Source organism: Ovis aries, chromosome 9, assembly GCF_016772045.2.
Source record: "Ovis aries strain OAR_USU_Benz2616 breed Rambouillet chromosome 9, ARS-UI_Ramb_v3.0, whole genome shotgun sequence".
In the NCBI taxonomy this organism is placed as follows: Eukaryota; Metazoa; Chordata; class Mammalia; order Artiodactyla; family Bovidae; genus Ovis; species Ovis aries.
In genome coordinates, this window is record NC_056062.1 from 16,495,104 (window position 1) to 16,516,444 (window position 21,341).

Below are 21,341 nucleotides of genomic sequence, written 5' to 3' on the forward strand. Positions count from 1 at the left end.
CCCTCTGTGGGCTTCCCTGGTGGGGAGCTTGGAATTGGAGGCCCTAAGGGCAAACACCTTGGGCTGAGTGCGTTTTCAGGGACTAGCTTGCGCGTCCCCACGTGATGCCAGGTTAGCATGTTACAGAGAAGGAATCAGAAGTGCCCCGACGTGACCTGACCCCGGCGAACTCCAGGGGGCGGTAAACCTGAGAGCCCTGATGTGAGTGGGTGTCTGGTATCAGAGACTTTGGTGCAGGGGTCAGGCCTGTGTTTTGAAGGAAGGCTGCAGGTGGGGCCGCAGTTTTCATTTGCAGAAAAGCCGTCTGTCACCTTGGGGGCTTCTGAGCACACAGCCGTCATGCTCACCCGGGGGATGGAGGCTCAGAGGTGGGCTGGGGCCTCGGGGCACTGCAGAGGACCGGTCCCAGGGTGGTGGGGCAGGGCCTTAGGACTCTGGCCCTCTCTGTTCCCAGGTTGGGGCGGAGCTGAGAGGCCACCCGCCCAGGGACAAGTCTCCGCCCCCACAAAGCAGGGAAGCTCCTCTTCCTTCCCGTGGCTGTTTCTCAATGTTTGGGGCCAAAGGGGGTTGGCAGGTCCCCTTGGGGCCTCGTGAAAAAGGGGAAAAAAGCAAAACACCCCACTGTTGAGTCGCTTTGTGTGTTTTATGTTGTATCTATGAAAATTGCTCCGTGATTATTTTTGTACTTGTAACTCTTTTGGGGATAAAGAGCTCTGCGTCCTTAAAGGGGCCGCTGCCGGTTTCCAAGCTCCGGATCGGGTGCCAGAGAACCTGGCTGAGTGAGTCTCCCACTCCCAGCCCCACTGAGGTCCCTGATGGGAGGGGTGCCAGGGGCGTGTGGTCTGGATGGATCATCCTCACCCTGTGGGTACAGACCCACCTGTGGGAGAAGGATGCTCTTGGATGTAACTCAGGAGCAGAGTGGAGTGGGCCTTGCATTCCGAGAACACGGGTCTCACACACCCACGCCTGCTGCTCTTGCTTTCAGCCTCCAGAGTCTCCCCAACTCAGCACGTGGGGCCTGCCCTTCCCCCTGGACCCCGGCTCCGTAGGCTGCCCGAGGGACTTCAGAATCCGCCTTCTCTTATCAGTCCTTGATGGGGATTCTGAGCCGGGCATGAATCTTGGACCCGCCTTCATTCTCCTTTCCTGTCTCCTCCTCTTAACTCAGTCTCTTTCCCTCACCTCTCCTCCTCCTGCCTGGGCCCAACCGTCCTTCAAGACACTGGCCGATAACCCCTTGGGGACACAGGGTATCTCAAGGATCGGGTGAAAACTTTGCACAATCTATCCAGGAAGGTGCAGACTCGCACAAGTCCACACCACATGCCTGTCCTTCCAGGGGAGTGGCCAGGACCCTGTGGAGGTGGGCTGAGCTTTCAGAGCCCCCACCCGCTGTGGACTCTTCACAGCTCTGCTTGGTCCTCCCTCCTCCTGCCCCTAGAACTCCAGCGTCTACCCAGACCCCTCTGAGCATGGTCTGTAAGCAAGGAGCAATAGGGTGGAGGACAGACGAACCAGCCGGGGGCAGGGAGGGCTGGCAGGGTGCATCGATGTGGGATGAGACCCTCCCCCAGCTCTGGGCGGCCCAGAGAGGTGCTCAGTATTCCTCCGGGGGAACCCAAGTATCTGCTGACCGAGACTGACCACAGAGTGCTTTTAATGACCATTGGTCTTGCGGTGCTGAAGACCTGCTGTGTGCCAGGTGCTAGGCCTGAGCCGGGAGAGAAGATAGAAGCCCTGGAGGGGCATCATCTCATGGGATGGTGGCGGGAGTGGGTGGCAGAGACATGCAGCCGTGGGACCAGAACACACACACTTTCCCCGAGGCCATTGGAACCCCGAGGCCCTTGGAACCCACTGGCGGGATCTGACGCCCAAAGCCCACCTGGGCGAGGGGACTCAGATCCCCTAGGCCTGGCTGGCTCAGATCTGGCCGTCCTTCCCTTGGTCCGCACGGAAGCCCTGGGGACAAGGGCTCCCCCACAATGACGGCTGTGAGACTGGTGTGTCTGGGCACTCAGACTCTGGAAGTGCACTCGCCGGAGGGGTAAGCAACCTGGCTGAGTGGGTGTCCAACCTGGTGCTGGGAAAGCGGGGGCGGCCCCTCCAAGACAAGGGCCGTGCTGGAGCCTAGTGTGAAGTGCGGCCAGGGGCGTGGGCTGTGGGCGTCCTCCCTGGGTCCTCCCCAGGGCCCTCCCTCTGCGACGGGCTCTGTCCTGCTCTCACCGCCGTCTCCCATGCCCGCCTCCCTCCAGGATGGCGCTCGACCCCCGTAGTGTCGCGCCTCCTGTGGCCCCCATCCTCCGCCTTTGCAGCCGCAGCTTCAGTGAGTGCTCCCACCTGCTCCTCCGTCTCCCAGGCCCTCTCGAGCCCCGTCCTTCCCCTCGCTCACTGCTTGGGGCTCTGGCCCCATCACCTGCCCTGTCACTGCACCGTCACTGTCCATCACATCGTCCTCCTCACGCCTGGTCCACTCGGCTCCTGGGACACGTTTCTCCCTGGGGTCACGCCGCCCACTCCCCTGCTGTCTCTCCTCATCCCCCACCTCCAGGCGTCGCGGGGCCCCTGGGCTCCGACCTGCGCCTGGATCCTCATCCAGTGCAGCTCTGCTTCCGACGCCGCCCCCAGCTCCTTCCTTAAAGCAGAGACCTGGCTTATCTGTCACAGGGTTTTGCCCCTCTGGTCCTGGTGTCTTCACAGAGCCAGGCAGCCGGCACCGAGGCCTGGTTTCGGAGCAGCCTCCTGGCCATGCCACGGAAGTCCATTCCCAGTTGTCACTGCCCATCTCCCCCCGGGGCCCCCAGCGACCACCCATCTGCTTCCTGTCTCACCATCTGCCTGTTCTGGACAGCCCACATCAGTGCATCTCACGGCACGTGTCTTCGCACCCAGCTCTCATGGAGTGCGGTGTTTCCGAGGTGCGTGTGTACCAGGACACGTGTCTGTATCCACGTCTGTCCTCAGCCCCTCACACACCTCCCTGGGTGTCTAAGAGGCCCTGCTGCTCACCACGCCCAAATCACGTTCTGCTTACTCCAGACTCCCCAGTGGCCTCCTCCCTAATGAGCTCACGGGGTGGCTCAGGCTCCACCCCTGGGTGCCTTCCACACCAGTGATGCGCTCATGAAGCCTCCAGAACACCGCCGGGTCTGACTGCGCCTTCCATCACTGCCGCCACTCCATCGCTCCCCGGTCACTTGCAGGAGCCCCCTGACGGGCTCAGCTCCCATCCCGCACTGCCGGCTCCTGCAGCCCCGGGGAGCCCGCAAGGCCAGGGTCCCCTGTGTTTTCCATCTCACCTGATGGAAGGACCACACACTCCTGCCTGGTCCCTGGGGCCTCCGCACCCACTCTCCCTTCGCCAGCACTCTTTCTCCGGGTGTCTGTCTGTATGTCTGGCCCCTGCTCACAGAGAACGTCCCTGACAACCAGTGTGTACCAGCCTCCCACCCTGCCCTCCTCCTCCACTCCTCAGGTCTGCCCGCCCGGCCAGCTGAGACGTGTGCGTGTGTGTGCGCACGTGTGTGTGTGTGTGTGTGTGTGTGTGTGTGTGTGTGCGTGCACTTGTCTGCTGCTTTCCTGTGGGCTCAGTGAGAACACCTGAGCCAGGTGAACAGACGGACGGAAGGACAGACCTAAAGGGCTCTCTGCAGGGGAAGACGGACCACAGCTTTCCCCAGATCCTGCTTCTCTGGGACCAGATAAAGGGATTTCAGTAGAGAGTCATTTGCCTGGATGAGTCCATGGTGTGTCTCAGTCTTCCAGAAGGCCAGGCCTTAGTGTGGTTTTCGTGAAAGACCCTGACCCGTGCGTTCAAAGACACGCTTTAACCCCAGCGCTGCCCGAGGGTACAATCACATCACTTAGCCTCTCCGAGCCTGGGTATTTTTCTTTCTCTTAACCCTCACTTACTAGGCTACTGAGAAGACAGAGAGTCATTTGAAACGTGCCTGCTGCTGTATCTGCATTCGGCTAGTGTCAGGCCAAGGCCCTCAGTAAATACTCCTCTCTTTCCTGTTTGATGAGAGAACATAGAAGTTTCTACCAGCCCTGTTACTAAGACCTGTTCCACTTCCAGGAAGCCGGGTGGTGGTGTGGCTAGTGGTGGGCTCAGGGTTCCACCCCAGCCGTGCAGCCCTGTGACCCCCGGAGCCTGGGCCTGGGTTTCCACCCTCACTTTTTGGGTGAGCTGCAGCAAAGAGGGGCTGCCCAGGGCTTCTGGCCCCATGGAGCCTGGCCTGACTGGCTCACCCGCTTCCTAAGCAAACAGGCGCTCCTTGGAAGGAGGTGGTGGTGGCAATAATGAAATTGTTCTGGAGAACAAACTGTTTCCAGCGTCCTGATTTGCATTCTGGCTCCTGACGTGCTCATTACAGCCTTTCTTCAGGGGTCTCTAAAGCAGCAGCTCTCCCTCCCCTTAGTCAGAGATCTGCACCTGAACTTGGTAGCAGCCTCGAGTGGGGGCGGGCTGCCCTGTGTGTAGCAGCAGGCATGGCCAAGGTACCTTCAGCTGTGATCCAGCCTGTTCAGACTGGGGCCTCCCCCTGATCGGTGTGTGTGGGGGTGCGGCCAGGAGACCCCGTCCCCTGCGGAGGGCCATCTGTTCTCCTCACGGCTTTGTGTGCTGCAGAGCGTGTCAGTCAGGGATCTGCACCTGAACTTGGTACCAGAGCCGGGGGGGCGGGGACCCCTTAGGGAGCGGGGACAGCAGGGGGGCAGGGGGCTAGCCAGACCGGGCATGAGGGGCACTGGAGCTGGGAACAGGGCTCAGCAACCCACTCTAGCATTCCTGCCTGGAGAATCCCACAGAGAAAGGAGCCTACAGTCAATGGGGTCGCGCAGAGTCGGGCACGACTGAAGTGCCTGAGCTCGCACTCTGGGTGCCAGTGCTCACACTGCGTCCTGTCCCAGCCCCGGACTCCAAGGGCCATGCTGGCAAATCTGGGCTCGGACTCCCAGCCACGATGGAGGTGTGTGTGTCAGGCTAGGAGGGTGAAGTGCCTTCCGTCTTGGCTGGCCAGCCTGGTTTAGAGCTGCTGAGCATCTGGCCCCAGGGGAGGCAGTCCCCACCTGTGCTCCCACCCTGAGCCCAGCTGGCAGCGTGGCAGGCTCGGCCTCCCGGGTCTCTTCCCCAGCCCTTGGCAGCAAAGGCCTCGGCAGCCTGCCCCCACGTGTCAGAAGCCTTGGACCCCTCTCCAGGGTGCTGCTCTGGGGCCAAAATGGCTTTCCTGCTAATTAAGCAGACAACACAGCATGCAATCAGCATCCACGTTGCTTTTAAACATTCCCTTTTTCTCCTGGAAGGAGTGCTGTGCTGGCCCAGAGAGGTATGGGCTGCCTCTCACGTGATGGTAGGAGGCTGATTGGTCAAACCAGGAGGGCGTGAGGGTGGGGCAGAGAGGCTGAATAATCATCCCGTCCCCTCCAGCTCAGCGATTCAAAGTCGCCACACCTGCTCCTTCACAAGCTTCTCCGAGCCAGGCATCGCCTCCTCTGTGCTTCTCCGCCCCAAGCCCTCCCTCCAGGGACCCTCACCCTGCACACCTCTCTCTGCCCTTACCCCCACGCTGCCCTGACCCCCAGCCTGGGAGCTGCACTCACCCCCCACACTCACCCCATCCTCGGGGCCTCTCTTGAAGCAGGGGTAGAGTGGCATTGCTGGAGGTGGGAGTGAAAAGGAGCGTCTGGTGGCGTCTGCAGGGTCCATCGGATGCCATGTGGGGCAGCTGGGGGCCTGGTCTGCTGTGTGTACTGGAGCAGAATAGAGGGCCTGGAGGAGCTTGGCGTGGGGGCCAGGTTTCAGAGGGGAGGGGGCATGGGCTCAGAGCCCAGAGGAGGCGGTTCTGGGCGGAAGGGGCAGCTGTGACGCCGTCTGGGGGTCAGGTGAGGATGGAGAGCTTGGCCTGGAGCTCAGGTCAGACTTCCTGGAGGGGCGAGAAGTCTGACGGGCCGCCAGGACTAAGTCAAGTTGTCCCAGGCATAAGCACGGGTGTGGGGCAGCCCAGGTGATACCAAGCCTTTCCTTAACTTCCCTGGGCTTCAGCCTTCTCATCCATAAAACAGCAACACTGATACCTTCTCTGCAGCAGGGGGGCGGGGTGCTGGGGGGCACAAGGGTTAGAGGAGTCTCTGACCAGTGCCCACCCCAGCGGCAGTGAGCGGTGAACCCACCGTCTTACAACCCAGAGTGTCGTCACACTAGGAGGAGCTCTAGGGTGGCTGGCACATGCCCCGGGGACTCCCAGAACCCAGTGAGCCCCACAGCGCCCCCACGCCCTTATAAATTCCCAGGGCTCCAGGGTTCCCCAGCTGTCAGGGCTGAGTGAACTCATCTCCCAAGACGTTTCCTGGCCTCTGGCCCTTTAGACAGTCGCTGAGCCGGAAGGACAGGGAACTCCTTGTCTCTGGGCTTTGGGGCTGGGGGCCTGCTGGAGTTCCTGGCCTGTTCAGGGCTGAGGGGCTTGGCCTCTCTCGTGAGCCTGGCCTGAGAGACACCATCGACCATCTACGGGGAGGCAGGGCTCTGGGTCATGTGGGTGGATGAGGGGACCATGGCATGTGCGGAAGTTTGGGGGGCTGCTGGGGGCGGAGGGGAGGTGAAAGAGGCAGAGGGTTTGCTTCATGGATGCGGCGGGGGCAGGGGGGACAGCGGCGCTGCAGGGTTAGGGTTGGGGGTAGGGTTTAGGTTTAGGGTTAGGTTTAGGGTTTAGGGTTAGAGTTAGGGGTTGGGGTTGGGGTTAGGGTTAGGCTTAGGGTTGGGTTTAGTGTTAGGGGTTAGGGTTTGGGTGAGGGTTAGGGGTTTGGGTTTAGGGTTAGGGTTAGGGGTTAGGATTAGGGTTAGGTTTAGGGTTAGGGTTTAGGGTTAGGATTAGTATTTGAGGTTAGGGGTTAGTGTCAGGGTTAGGCATTAGGTTTGGGGTTAGGGTTTGTGGTTGGGGATTAGGGTTGGGGGTTAGGGTTAGGGTTGGGGCTTATGATTAGGGGTAGGGTTTGGGGTTTAAGTTTAGGTTTAGGATTAGGGGTTAGGGTTTAGGGTTTGGGTTGTGGTTTGGTCAGCCTCCTCAGCCGCTCCTCGGGCATCGGCCAGGGCCCCATGGCTGATCACGTACCATTCGCATGCTCCAACACGGAGACACATGTTTTGGCTCTCCATCTGGCATGGGGTTCTGAACCCAGGCCTGGAGTCCCGAGGCCCCCACATCTTTGGCGTGTTTGGGGTAAGATTTAGGCCACAGATGCCATGGGCCTGGTGATGAGCTGTTAGGGGGAATGCAAGTGACCCGGGTTTCTTTTGTACCAGCCTTGGGGTGTCAGACCCACTCACTTAGCCATAAAGATGGCATTTCCCAAGCTCAACTAGGGCTCTCAGACGGGCCTGCTGGCTCCTAGACCAGAGACCCCCTCACCGCCCAGGACATCAGGATCTGATAGTCCTCTAGGGTGAGCAGGGCTCACGTGCGCCCTCCAGAGCTTGGTGCCCTGATGACATCGCGCTGCCGTGCCCCCAGCTCCCTGGGGAAGAGGCGGCCCCACACACCGCTGCATGTTTCCCGAGCCCCGTGGGGGGCCCCAGTGGCCCTGGGCAGATGGCGGCCGTGGTGCGTCTACTGCTGCAGGACGTTGGTTGGGGGCACAGGTCACTGTGTGTCCTGAGCACCTGCTGGGGACACAGGAGCAGGCAGACCCCTCCTGGCCTCTCTCAGCCTTTGCTGGCAGGTCATGAAGGCTGCGGAGACACAGCTTGGTTTCGTGGGGGGTCTGGTGAGGTCACAGGGGCCTGGACTTGCCCTGGCCCGAGCTGCGGACCCCAGCACGGGGTCCCGGGAGGTGACCGTGTCCTGGGGAGTGGTGGAGGCCGAGTTCCCCAGGGTCATCCATGGGCCCCTAATCCCCATCCCCACCCTCCTGCGTCCCTGGTGACTTTTTGTCTTTAATTTTTCATTTTCAGTTAATGAGAAACCACTGGGCAAACAACCAGTGAGGCCCACGCCAGCTTTCGACTGAGGCTCAACCCCCTTCACGGGAGCGGAGGGTGGACACAGTCCCTGAGCTGAGAGTCCTTCTCATAGGGATCCCCAGCCAAGGGGGTGAGAAGTTCGTCCTCTGCAAACTTAAACACAGGCCCTGAGGCTGGAGTTCGGGGAGACAGGCCTGCTGTTTTCTGTAGCAGGGCCAGACATGCGGAAGTCACCACCAGAAAAGATGGGAAGTGCCATGACCTGGAGGAGATTTAAGAGCTCACCCGTTCCATCAACTGGCGCTGAGGGGGCTGCCAGGGGGTCTGAGCAGGGACTGAGGGCCTGGAGCCTCCCTGCTGGGGGCTACGGAGCCCTGGTGACCTTGGAGGAACTCACGCCCTGCTTGGTGCTGAGAAAGCAGCAGTCCCAGCTCAGAGCTTTAAGCTCAGAGACAGACAGGGCCAGGAATTGGGCGGGCAGGAGCTTTAGGGGCTCCTTGCTCTATTTGGGCAGGTGCAAGAGGGCTTCTTGGAGGAGGGAGCAAGGGCACAGGGGCCTGCAGGGAGAGGGGGAAACCTTCTTGGCTGTGGGGCCTCTGGGGACACCGAGTGCATCAGAGAAGCCAGCAGTCCTTCCAGAGTGGCACGAGGCCCGTCTGGGAGCAGAGGGCCACGAGTCAGCCATGGGCCTCTGGGCAAGGGCCTTCTCTTCCAGTTCAGGGATGCCCAGGTGGCCCCGTAGCCTGAGCCCGGCCCAGCCCCGGAGCCTTTCACAGGGCACTGTGCAGGACGGGGGTGCGGCCTGGCCCCAGCTCCTCCTCTGCACACGGAGGGCCTGGCCAGTAGGAGAGGCAGTGGCCCCCGGACACCTGTCCTCCACAGAGCACATCTCCAGTGGAGGGGACATGGAGGGCAGCAGACGGGAGCTGGCATGGTCCCCTGGGAGTTGGGCCCGGAGCCGGTTGGCCTGCACTCATTTTCAGGGGGCCCGCCTTAGTCCAAGAAAGTCTGGACCCTCATGTGTGTCGGCCCCCCGGAACCTCTGGGATGCTCAGGGCCCCGCCTGAGAAGCCAGGCCAGGGCTTCCGTCCACAGGGTCGCCTCTGGTGAGGATGCTTAGGCCCAGCACAAGGTCCTCGCCGCGTGGACGGCCAGCTGGGCCCATTGTCTGCAGGCTGGTCTGCTCTGGAGTCTCCCTGCCCTGTCTGACCCCTGTGCCCGGTCGGGGCAGGGGCAGTGGGTTTGTGCAGGCCTCAGCCCACCCCCACCCCCCACACTGCGAGCTCCACCAAGGGGCTTTCTGCAGTGCTGCTCGCCCTGGTCTGGGCAGAGGGTCCACGGGGGGCCCCCTTACTTCCTCCTCCTGAGCCCCTAAGCCCACCTGCCAAAGGGCTGGTGGCCAAGCCTTGGCAGGGCAGTGCCCTGTGGGCTCAACGGGCACCCTTTCTCACTGCCAGGAGTGGCCCGACCCTGATCCCAGTCCAGCGCAGGGCAGCCGGCTCAGCACCGCCGTCTGTCCAGCGGCCCAGCTCCCGTAGTTCGGGCGCACAGGCTACTCGGCAGGTTCTCTTGTGGCCCGTGTCCTTCCCGAATGATCTGTGTGCTCTGGGATGCTACGTGTCTATGGGAAGCTTTGGCTATCACTGCTTACAGAGTCCGTTTGACATGATAAATGTTGATCGAGCACCAGGCAGGTGTCAGGCCCTGGGCCCTGTGCAAAAAGGCTGAGACTGGGGACTGTGGGGGGACAGTCCTGGCACAGCAACTAGATGCCAAGTGAGCCTGCATGCTTCCCTGGCTCAGCAGAGAGAGTGGTCTGAAGTGGACCTGGAGGGGTGAGCCCAGGCCTGAGCACCATGAAGCCTGTCTTGAAGCCATCCAGTTCATTCCTCCCATGTTACATATAGATGAGCAAGCAGAGGCTCAGAGAAGTTAAGTGATTTCCCTAAGGTCACACAGCAAGCCATAGGCAGGCCTTGTTCATTCATCAGTTCAGTGACTGAACCCTGAGCCCTGCCTTCGAAAAGCTCACCTTCAGTGAACTTCAAATCAATGAGACATTTTGTCAACAGAAAATCCTGGCATGAGGCTATACATGATATAGCCTTGTGCAAAGCTGGGTGTGATTCAGGAAGTCTTCCTGGAGAGAGTGCTGCTCGAGCTGAGTTTTGGAAAGGACCAGAGGAGATGGCAAGGCAGAGAGTATTGGGGGTCCTGTGAGGGGGTGATGGATGGCAGGAGGGGTGTCACAGGGCGCTGGGGAAGGGCAAGCAGAGGAGGAGCGGCAGGGGGTCTTCAGCTTGGTCTAGAAGACTCTGAAGGCCATCAGTCCTGTATCGACACCCTTTTACATCTCAGTGGAAACCCTTTCTCTTCTTGGCTGTCTCCCCCTACCCTCCAACCCTCTGGACTGACCCAGGAATCCAGAGACCTGGTTTCTGCACCTGGCCCTGCTACCAGACAGCAGAAGGTCTGCAAATCCTGGGGAGACCCAAGGTACCTGGGCCCTGCTGGGCACCGGGGGACGGAGGCAAGCGTGCACACATTTTTGGGCAGGCAGGACCCCAGGTAAGTGCCGAGTGCTGAGCGCAGCTCAGGTGAGGCTGAGCTGGACAGGCAGACAGGGCAGCTTCAACAGCCTGTGCAAAGGTCCAGTGGCATGAAACCAGCTGCACAGCCCCTGCCCATGCCCGCTGGGATGACCTCCTCCCCCAGTGTGCGCCTCCCCCCAGCCCTCAGCTCTCTCATCTGGGAAGGAAGGCCGTAGATTCCTCCCTATCCTCCTGGTGCCGGCAGCCGCCTGTGCAGTCTGACCCTGCGGGGCAGGTGGTCTGGGGCTGGGGTGACCTTGTGGGGAGGACCAGGCTGGACACAGAGCCACAGGAGCCGTGGAGGGCCTGCCTGGGTGGCAGCGATCGCCGCTTTATTGAGTCTTGAGAGAAGATGAAAAATGAGAGATTGAAAAGGTAGGGACGCTGCTCGGGGACAGCGGAGTCATTTTAAATTCTCTGCTGTCCTCAGAATGATGTCTTTGCATAATGCCCCCAGCCAGCAGGCACAGCATTCATCCTTTTGTCCTGTTTTTCCCCCTGGTTTATCGTCAGTTGAGGTGCTTGTCCAGAAAGAGAAGGTTGAAGGCAGAGGACTTAATGGAGGCCCTGTCTCCAGCATGCGGTGGTGGTGTTCTCTGTGCAGAAGGCAGCTCTGTTCCAGAGGGGAAGGGAGGGGCCCCCGGATCCGAGGACCCACCCAGCATCAGATTCGCAGCCCGGCCCTGGGCACACTGGCTCCGTACCGGGTCCCAGTGCCCCTTCTGAAGGGAGACGATTTGGATAGACGAGCCCTGGAGGCCTGTAAGCTGCACAGCTGTAACAGACAGCCCCAAATTTCAGGGGCCCAACACAGCAGCCTTGCTCTGTGTCTCGTGGTGTGGGTGGCGGGGTCTATCTGGGGCTCAGGGACCTCCGCCCACCACACTGCTGCCCTTATCCTGTGGCTCCTCCCCTGACCCATCCAGCGCCTTCAGTGCTGTCACTCGGCCGAGCAGGGACTGCAGGAGGGATGAGTTTGTGGGCCAGCTTTGCGGGGCGTGTGTCATTGTCCCCCTACTGTCCCCTGGCCACGACTCAGGCTCGCGTCCGCACCTTACCGCTAAGGCACTGGTTTGGTGAACACCCAGCCGGCCTCCGCCCGCCAGAACGTCTCAGAGCAAGTGTTCCATGAGGGAAGGGCCAGCCCAGCAGGCCCCCAGGCGGACGGGGCGGGTGGGCAGGGCCTTAAGCCCCTGGGGGCTGGGGCGCACTGCCAGGGGGTAGACAGAGGGCCAGCCAGCAGTGTGGCACCCTCCGGCGAGACCCTGCCCCAAACACAGGCTCTTCACACTCACCCGGCCTTGAGCTGCGCGTGCACTGCTGCCTGTGGTCCCCGCCGTCACCCCTCGAGCCGGTCGGGCACGTCTCTGCCCTGGGTTGGAGCTCAGCCTTCTCCCGGTTCACCCGTGGTCCCCGCCATCACGGCTCGAGCCTGTCGGGCACGTCTATGCCCTGGGTTGGAGCTCAGCCTTCTCCCAGTTCACATGGTCCCCACCGTCACCCCTCGAGCCTGTCGGGCACGTCTCTGCCCTGGGTTGGAGCTCAGCCGTCTCCTGGATCTGCACCCCAGCCCTCTGGCTGATCAGGGGAAGAGACAGAAGCCCTGGCTCTCCCGGAACCAGGATGTTGTCTGAGCTCTGCCACCCTGCTCACCTGGCCCACCAGCCCGGGGGGAAACCACGGCAGGGGGACCCCTGACCCGGTGAGTGGTGTGGGCCGAGTGTGTTTCTCCCTGTCCCTGAAGCAGGCTCACAGGGCCCCCAGCAGCCATGGTCCACGTGGGCCATGGCCTCCTGGGGCTCCCCACCCACCGGCCCCTGCACAGACGTGCCCAGGAAGCCCGAGAACATCTCCACGAGCCAGCTCCCAGCCTCATACGTCCCCCCTCCAACTCCAGCTCGCCTTAATTTTAATTTAATTCCCTTTAATCTTTAATGAAAAGTTGTAAAAGTAAATTATTTACCCAAGAGAGCCAAACGGCTCCTCAGGAGCTGTTCTCAACTGGAGGGTAATTACATGTGCGGGTCTGGAGCAGTCTCCCTCCCTGGGTTCTGGGGAGGAGGCATTCTGGTTTATGAACTAATTAGCTACCTCAGTGACTGTTAAAAACACACGACGTTTGGCGCCTTGAGAGCAGAACCCTGGTCTCACGCAGTGCCCACCTTGATGAGCGCCCAAGGGCAGGACGAGCCCATGACCCTGAGGCCCCGGGCAGCCCGAGCTGAGCTCTCAGGAGCAGCCCTGCCCCTGGTGCATCCCCCTGTCTGAGCCCCGCACAGTGGACAGAAGGAGCCACCCCCTTCCCCACAGGGAGGGAGGCTCAGAGGGCAGGGTGGGTGCAGGGGGGCTGTGTGGTTTCACACCTCCTCCCCAGATGCCCACTGCCTACTTTTGTGTAATATCCTCTCCCAGAACACCGTCACCCCCACCTGCGGGGCATTTCTGTGCTTCTAACCTCTTTTGCCAACTCTTTCAGGAAAATAGCAAAACAACATTGGACACTTCTGGACTAAGGGAACCCATATTTGGTGCAGTTGGTCAAGACTTGGAGGAGTGGGCGTGCTAGGAGAGGCTGTGTGTGCATGCGTGCATGCATGCTTGTGCTTGTGAGCTGAAATGTGGGCGCTGAAGGCCCACATGGTTCCCTAGGTCAGTACACGCTTGTATCTGAGTTTCCTAATAGCCGCAGAGAGTAGGTCAGTGACTTGGCTCTCACTGGTACCCAGGGAAGACTTGCTGCCCTGGTTGCGTACAGAGCAACTAGCTACGTTTGCAGTAGAGGAAGTTCACCGCTTTTCACTGGATCGTTGGAAATTACAGGGTTTTCTGCTAGGTCTGCCCGTGCCTTCTCCCAAGGACGCTGGTGTTGAGGAGGGTGAAGCAAAACTCACTGGCCAGGGGCTCAGCTTACATCCCAAGGCTCAGCTATTATTCTTTTCTCATTTGAGGTTTTTTTTTTCCTTTTCCTTTGCGCTTCATTTAAAGGGTGACAAAGCTTGATTAATTCTCAAACCTAGCCTTGCCTGAATCAAATTTGGCTCTAAAATCTAGGCCCATCCAAGATTTATGTCAACTAGAAAAATGTGTGTGCCTTGTGAAATTTGAAATTCAAATACATCTTAGCTGAAGCCCGCTTGGTAGATCTTTGAGAACCTGACTCTCTCCGGCTCCTCTCAGGCCTTCCCCTCACTCATTCCTGCTTGTGTCTCTAAAGATTCTGTTGTGTCCAGAATCAGACCGTAAGTCTGCTTAGCCATCCAGTTTTGTCAAAGAAAGCAAAAGCCCAGAAAGAAAGGTGAGCCCGGAACAGCGTCCTTGTCAGGAGTCCGGGCTCCAGGGGAAGAACAGGCCTCCACCACCGACTGGGGGAGCCAGGCCCTAAGGAAGGAACAAGCAGACCGTCAGATGAGTCAGTTGAACACGAAATCCACAAGCCCCCTTCTTCGCCACTGAAAAGTGACTTGCCTGTGACCTTGGGGCCTGCTGATGTTTTCCGTGTCTCCTTCGGCCCCCAGGGGAACATGCTGTGTAGGCTCCACCCAGAGGCCCACCCTGCCCATTGTCCATGCCTCACAGAGTGCCCTTGGCCCTGGACACACATACACACACACGTCAGAACAGACCTAGGAAGCGCAACTCCAGGGAGCTGCCAGGCAGGTCTTTTCTTTTGAGAAGTCCACAGTGGTTTAGAACTGCCAGACTGTTCGCAGCCATTTGGCAAGTGTCTCTCAAGTGCCAGGAGTGTCTGCCCACCCCTAACCTTCACACCCACCCACTCCATGGACCATACTGGAGAGACACGGTGGACGCCGCAGGGCCGGCCTGACCGCTGGCCTGTGCCTGACTTGCCGTCCGCAAGCTCCGATCTCCACCCAGCCCTCCTCTTGGCTCCGGAGCCCCTGCTCCCAGCTGCCTTTCTGGAGTCCAGGTCCTGACTCGCTGTGCTGGCCTCGGGTCTGCCCAGCCCTCTGTCCTCTGCCATGCTCATGGGGGGAGGGGCCCAGTCTACATCCCGACCCTCGGCCCCAGAGGGACGAGTCGGGTTAAGGGATTGGAATTCCAGAAGGCTCCCAGCCAGGGAGAGATGAGTGAATAAGACCAGAAAGGAGGCCTTTGCAAAGCTGTGTCTGGATCAGAGGGCAGAGACACACGTCCACCCTGTGGACCACGAGGGCCGTAGCAGCCTGGCCAGGCACGGTTTCGGCAGGAGATGCCACTGGGCCATGTGCTGGGATGGCTGGACAGAAAAGGTGGGCAGTGCAGGTGCTGGGAGGAACGTAGAGGATCTGCACACGGCGGGCGTGATAGCAAGGTCACGCCGCTGCTGCAGAGCACAGCCTGGTGATCCCTCGGCTGGTTAAATGCCGCCACCCCCTCCCCCGACTCCAACCGGCAATTCCGCTCCGAGGTGTGTGCCCTCGGGAACCAGAGAACTGTGTCCGCACAGACACTGTCCTCGAGCGTCCGCAGCGGCATTGCTCACAACAGACAAGGGCGGAGGCACTCGGGTGCCCGCCCGCAAACGCGTGGATGCCCAGCTGTGGTGTGTCCATCACGAGAAGGAGCAAGGCATAGACGCCCACAGACTGAGCCCCAGCAGCATCACACTCGGGGAGAGAAGCCTGCTCTTAAAGACCGAGTATGTGTGGTTATGGGGGTTTCCCTGGTGGCTCAGACAGTAAAGAATCTGCCTGCAATGCAGGAGACCCAGGTTTGATCCCTGGGTCGGGAAGATTGCCTGGAGAAGGGAGTGGTTCCCCACTCTTGTGTGACAGTCCATAGAATTGGGGTGTCTGTAGAGCTGGAAGCTTGAATCCTGGTTGTTCGGGGGTAGGGGACAGGTGGGAGAGGAGAAGGGGCAGGGGGTCGCTTTTGGAGGTGATAAAAACACTCTCACGTTGCCTGTAGCGATGGTTGCTCAGATCTGGGAATAGGTGAAAAGCCATGGAATTGTGCGCTTCAGTGGGTGAGCTGTGGTTTGTGAACTAAATCTCAATAAAGCTGTATGAAAAATAACGCATGCCCTGGCCATCAGGGTTCCCGAGGGAGCTGAGTGCTCAGCTGTGCACCTGGGTGGCCGCGGGCCTGTCCCCACTGGGACCCCTGTAAGTGAGGCCGTGTCCGTGCCACCTGGCGGGCTTGGTCTGGGGACTGCGTGAGATGATGAAACCTCAGGACACTGGCCAGGGTGCCCTCAGGAGCTGCTATCACCCCCAAGAACAGTAATGGTGAAATGAGAGGCGGGCAGTGCCTGTGGGGGGAGGTGGAGAGGGAGAGGGGCCCTGGGTGCAGAGGCCGAGCCGGGACACCCCCTCCCCCCGGGCCCTGCCCCTGCTGCTAGGCTCCTCTGAGCCAGGAGCCCTCTGCAGTGAGTGCTGTGCCCCGTGTCTCCTGGGCACCAGGAAGGCCAGCTCCCTCCAGGCACAGAGTACAGCAGAGGCTGTGTTCGGTGAGGCTGGGCGGGGGTCTAAAACTGGCCCCGCCTGGGGAAGCAGAGCTCTTCCCACCCCTCCTGGGAGAGAGGGGAAGCCGAGGCAGAAAGACCTGGCCCCGGCTCCAGAAATAGGAGCACCCTCCCCACCCCCGCCCCGGGTGGCAGACCCTCCGTCAGGGCCCTGGCAGCCCCATCTCCTCTCTACACCTCAGCATCCCTGCTCAAAGCCCGTGGAAACCACGCCTGTGCCCTGTGCCCTCTGCCCTCCAGGAGCCCGTGAGGCTGCTGGGGGAGGCTTCTTGGCCTTGGGGGAGGCTCTGGAGGGGGCTGCGGGGGGACAGCATCGTGCTCACTCTGCCTTCAGGTGCAGCCTCGGGTGCAGGCAGCTCCCCCGCCCTCCGCGTGCTCTCCCCGCGTGAACCCCGCCCCGCGTCCCCACGGTGGCCACCCGTGGCTGGCACTGGCCAGCTGCCTTTCTCCCCGCACCTCCCTCGCTGGAGTGGGCCCCGCAGGCCCTTCCCTCCTCTCGCCTTCTATTTATAGCCGTGTTCCTGCCAGAGCCTGGCGACGTGCTGTAGCATAAACGCGGCAGCCGCTTCGGGAGGGATCCTGGGCTGGATAGAATGAAGTCCGTGATGCTGGCTGGTATTAAAAGTGAAGGAGAAGCGGGCTGGGGGCGGCGGGAGGAGATGGACTGTGGCCCGATTTAATGCTCCAAGGAAAGAGGCTAATCCGCTCCCAGGAGGTTTCTTACAACATGAGCTGCTCCTGCACGAAGAATCTCCTCCACAAAAGCCTGGCACGCGAGTTGGGATCAGAGCCGGGCGGCGGCAGCTTGGTTCTGAGGTCCCCTCTGTGGGACACTCGAGGGGCTGGCCCAGTCTCTTTGAGCTCCAGGGGTCCCAAGGGGCCCTTGAGCCCCTTGAGAGGGATTTGAGCCTCTTGAGAGTCCCTTGTACAGCAAGGAGATCCAACCAGTCCATCCTAAAGGAAATCAGTCCTGAATATTCATTGGAAGGACTGATGCTGAAGCTGAAACTCCAATACTTTGACCACCTGATGTGAAGAACTGACTCATTTGAAAAGACCCTGATGCTGGGAAAAATTGAGGGCGGGAGGAGAAGGGGACGACAGAGGATGAGATGGTTGGATGGCATCACCGACTCAATGGACATGGGTTTGGGTGGACTCTGGGAGTTGGTGATGGACAACGAGGCCTGGTGTGCTTCCGTCCATGCGGTCGCAAAGAGTCAGACACGGCTGAGCAACCAGACTGAGCTGAACTGACCCCAGCCCCACAGCCCACTCATTCACTCTCTGATTCATCCATTCATTTGGCCAATAAAGATGAAATAGAAGGGCGCCTGCCTGGCCCAGGTGCTGGGGCAAGAAGAGAGGAACCCAGACAGTGAACAAACAGGTGGGCAAACGAGGGAACTTGAGAGAAGATGCTGAGGTCAGGAGATGCGGCTTGAGGGAGTGCCGGGCAGGACGGCGCTGTACTGCGTGGTTAGAGGCCGCCTCTCCCGGGGGCCCAGGTGTGCCGCCGGTGCAGAGGCCCCGGGCCGGGCCTGCAGGACTGGGGTGGAGAGGCAGTGTGACTGGAAACACAGGCAGGGGGAACCTGGCTCAGGGTCTGGAGACTGGTGTCAGTGGCCGCGCTGTGGTCAAAGCTCCCTTTTGTTCTGAGTGTCTTCGCCTCCCCGGCCACACAGCCTCCCTGGGCTCTCTCCTGCCCCTCCTGCCCTTACAACCTTGGAGATGATGACATCGGGCCACCCGGATGCTCCAAGCTACTCAGCTCTTCAGGGTCCTTGCCACGTGCGGGAACACCCGGCTCGGGCTCCAGGGGGTAGGGCGTGGACGTCTTCGGGGGTGTCACTGTCTCCCACACCCCACTCAGGTGGCACAGGCCCAGGGTTCTGGGGGTCTCTCAGGAAGAAAGCTAGCCCTTACAGAGCTGGCGTTCTGTGTGTCCCGCCCACCGCTCCCAAGGAACCCCCAGGTCGAGATCTCTGGTGCATGGCTCCCCCACAGCCTGAGGGTCAGGAGACAGGCCTCCAGGCTGGGACACCCCTCCTGACCTCTCCCAGGGGCCCCTTCCCTGGGGCTGGGGCCCTCCAGGTCCTGCATGTGGCCTGCCGGCAGGTAGTCTGTGGTCTGCGGCCCTCCTGGACACAGCAGCCCAGGAGAGGCTGGCAGGACTGGGTCCCGGGTGCTCTCTGTCTATTGCATCAGCGCCACGCCGGCTTACCTGCACCCATCACATTCACTGCCAGCCCAGGTGAGGAAGGGCCTGGAGAAGCTGCATAAATGCCAATTGTCCCTGTGGGCTGAGGATTAAAGCTGGTCCGGGACCTGGCCCGCCCGCACAGTCTCTGCTGCCCAGGGTGGATGTGGGCACCAGTGATAAGCTCTGGCAGGGCGGCCATGCGCCCCATCCCCCTGCTTTCGGGTTTCTGGTTCTCGCAAAACCTCTGTGAAGTAGACTTTCCTCTTATCTCCTAAAGGAGAGGACGCCAGGGCCCAGGGAGGGCGAGTGGGAGGACTCAGGAGAGGCTGCTCAGCGCCTCCTTCCTCTGCCTGTTTTCAGGACACTCGTCCCTCTGACCTCCCAGCCTGTGCCTTGCGCCCGGGCCAGAGAGCAGTCCTCCAGCCGGCCTGCTCAGGGGTCACAGTGTGGCCTCTCCTGTCTGCCTGCCCGACCCCCTACCCCGTGCAGCCCCTTGTTTCCTGTCCCCTGCCCGACAGTGCTCAGCCTGCTCCGTGACCCCCGGGCCTCCCCCCAGCTGCTGTTACGTTTCCCTGGTGCCCCCAGGGCCAGCCCAGCCCTCACGGGGGCCTCTGGGCAGGTCACCCTGCAGGTGACTCCATAAAGGCCCACCTGTCCGGGCCCCTGCCTGGTCCTTGGCCTGCGCATGGTCCCCTCCAGGTCCGAGTCCCTCTCCTGGCTGCTTGCCACCTGCAGGAGCCCCTGAGGGTCAGGGCCAGAGATTAGCCCTTCCAGCTGGGGGCATCTAGGAGGCCCCCCCAGGAACCCCCAGCCTGCAGGTCAGGAGAGCAGGTGCTGGGGCCTGCAGGTATCCCGCCCCCAGGCTGGCACAGTGCGGGTGGCAGCTATGGCGGGTGGAGGAGCCGGTGAACGGGGGAGGCAGGCGAGTGGCCAGGGCCCTGATGCTCTGGCGCCCTGTGTCCCTGCAGACGTGCTGGTGGACGGACAGCCCTGTGACTGCCAGGCGGCGGCCTGCCAGGTGGGCGACCCGGTGCGCCTGGAGGTGCGGCTGACCAACAGGAGCCCGCGCAGCGTGGGCCCCTTTGCCCTCAGCGTGGTGCCCTTCCAGGACCACCAGAACGGCGTGCACAACTACGACCTGCACCATGCCGTGTCCTTCGTGGGCTCCGGCACCTTCTACCTGGACAAGGTGCGTGGGGCCCTCCCCCGGGGCGGCAGGTGCAGAGGCTCCACATTGACCCTTGTCCGCCTGACTCTCCTGGAGACCCCAGGAGAGTCTTCATACGTGAGTCCCGGGAGCAGGGGAGGGCCTTTGAGGAGCTGGGATGGGGCATCCAGGGCACCACTGGCCTGCCCGCTGCAGGCAGCTCCCCCTTGCTCAGCAGTCACTGTGCCCAGAGGAGCAGATGAGGTCACGAGGCACGGTCCTCCCGCTCCGCTCACCAGTGGGCATGCGCCTTTGGCCCTAAACACTCCCCAGCTCGCTGACCCCCAGACAGCCCAGGGAGGGAGGTGCTGTCAGCTCCTTCCCGGGACAGGAGCTGAGGCGCAGAGAGGTGCAGGGACTTGCCTGGGGCAACAGCGCAGAGAAGCCCTGGGGGGTCGCGGAGCCAGGCCTGGGGGTCCTCCCCCGCCCCCACGTCCAGTTGGCCCTGGGTCTCCCCGGGCTTTCGGGGCCCCGTGGCTCCTGGCTCTCACCTCTGCCTCCTCTCTCAGGTGCAGCCATCGGGCCAGGCGGCCTGCCTCGGGGCGCTCCTCTTCCTCTACACGGGCGACTTCTTCCTCCACATCCGGTTCCACGAGGACGGCCCCAGCAAGGAGCTGCCCCCATCCTGGTTCTGCCTGCCCAGCGTGCACGTGCGCGCCCTGGAGGTGGAAGCCTGAGTGCCCCGCCCCGTCCCGAGTCCCTGATCCTGCAGGGAGAGATGACCAGAGGCCCCCCTCCCCGGGGATGGGCCACGGCCGCTGCCGCGATGCCCGTCCCCTCCTCCTGGCTACCCAACCCCCAGCCCGCAGCCCCCACGTCTGCCTGCCGCGTCCTCTCTGGGACTCGCAGGGGCCCCGCACGCGGCAGCCTCGCCCCTTCCCACCCTGCCCGTCGGGGCCCCCCTGCGAGCTTGGGCTATGGCAGATGCTGACCCAGACCCCACAGTGTGTCCCATCCACCCAGCCCAGGCCTGGGGTCCCTGCACCTGTTCTCGTGACCTGGGGTTCACAACCCAGCTGGCAGGAAGGGAAGGCAAGCATGAGGAAGCAGCCCTTCCCGGGCGGATCTGGGGAGCCTCCCTCGGCCCCCTCGGCCCTTGGAATCCCCCGAGGGCTGGCTCTTCTCCTGGGGACCCCGAGGCAGCAGAGCTGGGAGAGATGGCACCGTGGGTGACACTGAGAGTTTCCCGCTGCCCCTGGGAGTGGACACCCCTGCCTCAGCTGTCCTGGGCCCTGGGCTGGTTCCAGGCCGGGCTCGGGGGCGTGGCCTGTGTGTGTCTGTGTATCGGTGACAGATTCTCCAATAAAGGGCCTGCCTTGCTTCTCTGCTGGTCACCTGCATCCTTGCCTCTGCTTGTCCAGCGCGGTCAGGCGGCCGTCCCCCGCCCCACCCAGCTTGTCAGCCCCCAGCTCAGGTAGGGATTCCTGCAACCCACCATGGCACGCATGGCCGGTGGCCAGCAGGGTTGGAGCCATGTCCGTCTGTCCCTGTGAACCCCAGCCCCTCCCCAAGCATGTGCTCTTTGGGCCTGGTTCTCATCTCTCTGTAAACACCGTCTCGAGTCCCAGCACCGTAGCCCGGAGCCCCCAGGATGGCTCTGGCCTCCCCAGCCTTTCACTTCCTCTCCTGAGATACACACGGGCTTCCCTGGCTCAGCTGGTAAAGAATCCGCCTGCGATGCAGGAGACCTGGGTTCCATCCCTGGATTGGGAAGATCCCCTGGAGAAGGGAAAGGCTACCTACTCCAGTATTCAGGCCTGGAGAATTCCATGGACTGTATAGCCCATGGGGTCACAAAGAGTCGGACACGGCTGAGCGACTCAGCACACACCTGAGATACCCACACACTTGGGAAGGTGTTTGGGGGTGACGCTCGCCTCCAGAAGTTGAGGTGAAGCTTGGAGGTGGGTGTCCTG

At 61.5% G+C, this 21,341-nt stretch overlaps 1 protein-coding gene across 6 annotated transcripts in view; it reads left to right on the top strand.

The window, feature by feature from the left end:
- TRAPPC9 (trafficking protein particle complex subunit 9) overlaps positions 1–20,759 on the top strand; it is a 405,352-nt gene extending 384,593 nt beyond the window's left edge. For all 6 annotated transcript variants that reach the window (XM_060419983.1, XM_060419984.1, XM_060419987.1 and 3 more), the window contains 2 exons: positions 19,187–19,407; positions 19,935–20,759. In XM_060419983.1, the coding sequence (XP_060275966.1) occupies positions 19,187–19,407; positions 19,935–20,102 (389 nt within the window). In that variant the 3' untranslated portion in view covers positions 20,103–20,759. The remainder of the gene's footprint in view (positions 1–19,186; positions 19,408–19,934) is intronic.
- The last annotated feature ends 582 nt before the right edge of the window (positions 20,760–21,341 follow it).